This window comes from Cynocephalus volans, chromosome 4, assembly GCF_027409185.1.
Source record: "Cynocephalus volans isolate mCynVol1 chromosome 4, mCynVol1.pri, whole genome shotgun sequence".
Lineage (NCBI taxonomy): Eukaryota > Metazoa > Chordata > Mammalia > Dermoptera > Cynocephalidae > Cynocephalus > Cynocephalus volans.
In genome coordinates, this window is record NC_084463.1 from 30,132,257 (window position 1) to 30,138,058 (window position 5,802).

Consider the following 5,802-nt stretch of genomic DNA (forward strand, 5'->3'; position numbering starts at 1 on the left):
ACTTACCTATGAGTGAGAAGGACATGAGTTTGGGGGTGCCAGGGGCAGAATGCTGTGGATTGAATTTCCCTCAAAACTCATTGAAACTTAATCCCCACTGTAACAGAATTAAGAGGGTGGGACATCCAATTATGGTATTTGAAAGGTGGGGACTTTAAGAGGTGATTAGTCTGTGAGGACTGTGCCCTCATGAATGGATTGATCCATCCATAGAGCAATGGATGTGGTTATGGTAGCTTTAAAAGGAGAGTGAATGAGAAGCTTAGCTCTCTCTTGCTCAGCCAATTCATGAGGTGATACCCAGCATCACTGTAGAGCTACCACCAAGAACAAGGCCCTCACCAGATGTGTGCCCTAGACTTTGGACTTCCCAGCCTCCAAAACTGTAAGAAATAAATTCTATTTATACATTACCCAGTTTCAGGTATTCTGGTGTAAGTGACAGAAATGGACTAAGATAGATACATAAATGTAGATAAAGAGTATAGATATATACAAGAGCCTAAAAGGATACATATTAAATGGATTTGAATGATACTTTATGGAAGAATGGCAGTGGAAAACAAGAAATAACTACATAAAACAAGAAAGGAGCCTTAATTGCATGATCCAATGATGATAATGTCTCATGAATGAGACACTCAATCTTTCTTTTACACGTAAGATTCTATTTTTTCTTAAATTCAGCCAGGAGTTGAAAATATGAGTCAGCTCTTCCAGTAAGCGGCCTAAGGTGATCTTTAAAAATGGTTCGCTATTCGCTTGACCCAGAAAACCCCACAAAATCGTGTAAGTCGAGAGGTTCAAATCTTCGTGTTCACTTTAAGAACACCCGTGAAACTGCTCAGGCCATTAAGGGTATGCATATCCGTAAAGCCACCAAGTATCTGAAGGATGTCACCTTACAGAAGCAATGTGTACCATTCAGGCGTTACAATGGTGGAGTTGGTAGGTGTGCCCAGGCCAAACAGTGGGGTTGGACACAGGGTCGGTGGCCCAAAAAGAGTGCTGAATTTTTGCTGCAAATGCTTAAAAATGCAGAGAGTAATGCTGAACTTAAGGGTTTAGATGTAGATTCTCTGGTGATTGAGCATATCCAGGTGAACAAAGCACCCAAGATGCGCCGCCGTACTTACAGAGCTCATGGTCGGATTAACCCATACATGAGCTCCCCCTGCCACATCGAAATGATCCTTACTGAAAAGGAACAAATTGTTCCCAAACCAGAAGAAGAAGTTGCACAGAAGAAAAAGATATCCCAGAAGAAACTGAAGAAACAAAAACTTATGGCTCGAGAATAAATTCAGAATTAAGTATAAAAAAAAAAAAGAAAATATGAGTCAGCAACTCAGAGAACTGAGATAGAAAACAGGGATTGACAAATGCACACCTGGAAGTTGTAGTGTTTAGGCAGTGGATAAGACATGTTGCCAAAGAATGGAGCCAAGAAAGGAAAGCAACGGGGATGGAGGACACAGAATAGGTAGTGAAAACCACAGAAAAAAACAATCATCTAGGTACAAAAACTACTCAGAAGTAAAAAAAAATACACCAATTTTACAAAATACGATGTAAAACAATAATAAAATAAAATCCAGCAGCATATTAAAAATTGTACCATATCCAAGTAGAGTTCATGCCAGGGATACTAGAAGGTTTCAACTATAGAAAACCTATCAATGATAAGTCATTACATTAAAATATAAAGAAAAATCATGTAATTTATAGGCCAAACAAGCCTCTATTAAGACTAGCAACCATTCATAATGGAAAGAAAAAAAAAAAAAAAAAGAAAAGAGTAAAAACTTTAGGCAAAATAGCAAAAAAAACCCACAAAAAAACAAAACTTTCCAAAGCTCATAAAGTTTTATAGCAAAAACTAACAGCAAACTCCTTATTAAATTTTGAAACATAGAAGGCAATTCCATAAACATAGTAATAAGTAATAAAAAATACTGTTATAGAGATTTAAATAAGCACTGAGAGGAAAAGAAAGGATCTATCTATTAATATCTAAAAACAATATAATTGCCCTCCTAAAATGCAAACACCTCATTTAAAAATTATTAAAACTTGCTAAGAGTTCGATAAAGTGACTGGATATAAAAGAAATATACAAAAATCAATAGCTTTTCCTTATACCAGCAATATACAGTTATAAAGTGCAGTTATAAGGAAAACCTATTCACAACATAAAAAATTATAATGTGCCTAGTAATTAATTTAATAAAAAATGCACAAAACCTATGTGAATAAAACTATAAACAATTACAAGAGGATATATTTTCTAAATGGCCTGAATGAAAAGGAAGCTGCTTAGGATGAACTAACCCTGCTGCTCCGATCAGAGGCTACCCCCACGCTGAGGATCTGGATCTCACCTTTTCTCATCTTACTGGAGACTTTCCTCTGTCAGTGGCTTTTCTTTCTTCATCACTGAGTTTCTGTCTGTACCAGATCAGTACTCTCCTCATATAAACTCACTGTTGTAACACCCATAGCATTAAAAGCAAACTAAAATAAGACCTCCAATAATTAAGACACCAAAATTTACAGCAAAACATTTCCAAAGAGTTCCCTAGAGTCGGTACATTTGATCTGCATTACTCATGGGCTCTATATGTGCAAATCTACCTACTTGCTAACAATTATTTGTGACCCCCAAATCAATACTGACAGAGCCTTCCTGGTCATTCATGGGTGTGCACAGAGCAATGAAAAATTTTAGTCACCTTGTGTGCATGTTCCCAGCTGAGGTTGGAGGAGGTGATGCTCTGCCTTCTTGCTTCAGCTCTCATGCTATAAACAACTGTCCTTTTCACAGTCTATTTAGTGCCACACTTTTACAACTTTTTTGCTTTTTGTTGGTGATTTCACTGTTTAAAATGGCCTCCAAGTGCAGTCCTGAAGTGCTGCCTAGTGCTCCTGAGTCCAAGAAGGCTGAAGTGTGCCTTACAGAGAAAACGTGTGCAAGATTTGTTTAATTGTGATTACAGTGCTGTTGGGTGAGTTCAATGTTAATGAAGTCAACAACATATGTTAAATAAGGTGTCTTTAAGCAGAAACACATATAACACACTATATCCAGAAGCTTGCAGGAACCTAACCCTGTGTTTCTCCTGTGGGCAATAGTTTCCTATTCACTGATATAATAATGTTTGTGGTGATTTTATAGAACATTACCACCAACTACGAACATTGACTGCATTGCATTTTCTCATTCTTTCCTCAAATCCAGTCAAGCTTCTAACTCATCATTTTATTGTAATTGCTCTGGTTAAAGTGACCAATGACTTCTGTATTGTCAATTACAAAGTCTGAAGGGTCTGTTCTCTCCCATCATCACACCTCACTACCAACAACATTCTACACAATAACCTTTCTTGAAACACTTATTTTTTTTTTTGTTTTCCTCAGAACTGCACTATCCCAATTGTGCTCCTTCACAGCCCCCTTATCGAGTCATCCTTTCCTCCATATCTACATGGAGTCTCTCAGAGCTCTCTTATCACCCCTTCTGTGACAATCTTATCCAAACCAATGGCTTCGGCAGACATCAATACACTGACGATTCTCTGCTATCTGACACTAGCAGAACTCTCCCCAGAACTTGGGACTCTGATCTCCAACTTCCTTCCTGACACCTTTCCTTGGATGGTACTTTAGAGTCCACACAGAGTCCACACAGGACTCCAGCCTTCCCATTCAGTTAGTTTCATCAACCAGAAAACTCTGAAGCCATTCTTTATTCTTTGCGCTCTTGCTCTCTCTCCCTCACTCTCTCTCTCTCTCTGTGCACAACTGATACATCACAAAACTCTCTGGCTCTAATTCCAAAATACATGCCAAATCCATTAGCCTCTCTCAACCCTGCCATTACTGCCGTAGACCAGAGCCCATCATCTCTCATCCTGATTACGTCTACAGTTTTCTAGTCTCCAACCTCCTCTTTCCTCTCTCAACACACACATAACCTATTCCTGTCAGAAACTGGAATGAGCTGGTAAATTGCAAATCAGGTCATTCCCCCTTTACTCAAAACCCTCCAAAGGATTTCTATTGTATTTAGAATAATATCCAAAGCTTTCACCATGGCCTGTAAGACCTGACATGGCCTAATCCCCGTTTACGTCTCTGACCACAGAGAAGATACTTCATGCTGCAGTGTGATTTTTCCACTGGTCTTTGTTTGATCTCTTGACACCAACAAGGTGGCTCCCAACTTATGGCTTTTGTAGTGGCTGTTCCCTCTGCCTGGAGTGCTCCTCTCTCAGATTTGTCCTCAGCTGACTCCTTATGATCAGGTCTCAGCTGAGACGTCACTCTCCAAGAGGATTCCCTGGATACACAATCCAAAATAGACTCTCTCTCAGTTATTTTTTTCAATCTGTTGTTTTTCTCTTTTCAGTACTTGTACCTTCTGAGATGGTCCTTACATTTTCTTTTGTTCACCTGCTCATCAGAGTCCTCCCCATGCCCCCTACAGAAGGAGAAGGAGCAGGAACTTCTGCAATCTTGTCTGTCTCAGAGCCAAGGATAGTTCCTGGAAATAGGTCTTAAATATTTATTGACTGAATGTGTGGTCTTATTGGGAAGTCTTAGTATTGTAGCGATGTAGAGATGTCAAAAGTGAGAGTGTGTGTGTGTGTGTGTGTGTGTGTGTGTGTGTGTGTGTGTAATCTCAGTGAAACTGGTGCTTGACTAATCCATAAGAAATTAGTCTGAAGGAGCATTTATGAAACTAACCAAGCTATGGTTATTGTAACAGTGGTACAGTCACAGGGACAGGCAAACAGATCAATGAAGTCAAAGCAAAACTGTAAAAACAGACTGATGTATTGATACGAACTTAGGTGAAAAAAGCGATATTTTGCATTAATGAAAATTTAGGTACCTCATGCTGCACTGGCTCACCATCAGCCATGGTTGGAGGAAGCAGCAAATGCTACCAGGGCTTGTTTTCTCCTTCAGAAAGCTTGTTGTCACCGGCACCCCACTGTGCCAAGGACCCATGCAAGACAAAAGTTCTGAGGGTGAGAGAGCAGCAAAGCAGTACGAGGCCATCACCCTCAGCGGGCACCGCCGTGCCGAGATTTTCATCCTGACCTGCATGTTCATGGTGAACGAGCTCCAAAGCATCTGCTCTTTCTGTGGTTCAGTATTTCACTCATGCTGTGGGGCCTTTGTGTTTATATGCTGATGTACCTGAACACTTTATATTTCTAATTTTTCATCTTCTGAATCTCGTATTCTGTAAGAAATAAATGTGTAAAGGCATCAGTGAAACAGGGTGGAGGCACAGAACAGCAGCCAGGGTCAGGGAAGTAGGACGAGCCTCAGGAGAGCAGCTGCCGACACCAGAGAGGACCCCAAGAAAAGACAGAGGTGCTTCCCAATGCACTGCTTTTTCACAACGCAGAAGCCTGGGCCAGCCTGTGGATCATGTCAGACAGTGTCACCCTCTGCACACAAAGTTCCAGTGGCTTCCTTCTCAGTTGTTACCCATCGCAGCCAAGATGAAGGCAACATCTGTGCAGTGTCTCTTCCAGATGCTTCTCTCTGGTCACCCAGGATGCCCTCGGATATGGCAGACGAGCTTCTGCATGCAGCAGACAGGATGCTTCCTGGGCTGCTTTGTGGCTGGTGAGCTCATCCCCTTTAAATCTCTGTTAAAGTGGCATCTTTGGGCTTCCAGTCAAGATGGCGGAATAGGTGGTCCCCAGCATCACTCTCTCCCACAAATCAACGAATTTACAACTATTAAAAAGCAATGACAGCCAAGGTGGGGGCGCTAGAGCTCAG

At 40.8% G+C, this 5,802-nt stretch overlaps 1 protein-coding gene across 1 annotated transcript; it reads left to right on the forward strand.

Moving 5' to 3' along the window:
• Positions 1 to 717: 717 nt before the first annotated feature.
• On the forward strand, positions 718 to 1,301 carry LOC134375376 (large ribosomal subunit protein uL22-like). The gene has a single exon (XM_063093764.1). The coding sequence runs from the start codon at positions 747 to 749 to the stop codon at positions 1,299 to 1,301; it is 555 nt and encodes a 184-aa protein (XP_062949834.1). The 5' UTR covers positions 718 to 746.
• Positions 1,302 to 5,802: the final 4,501 nt, after the last annotated feature.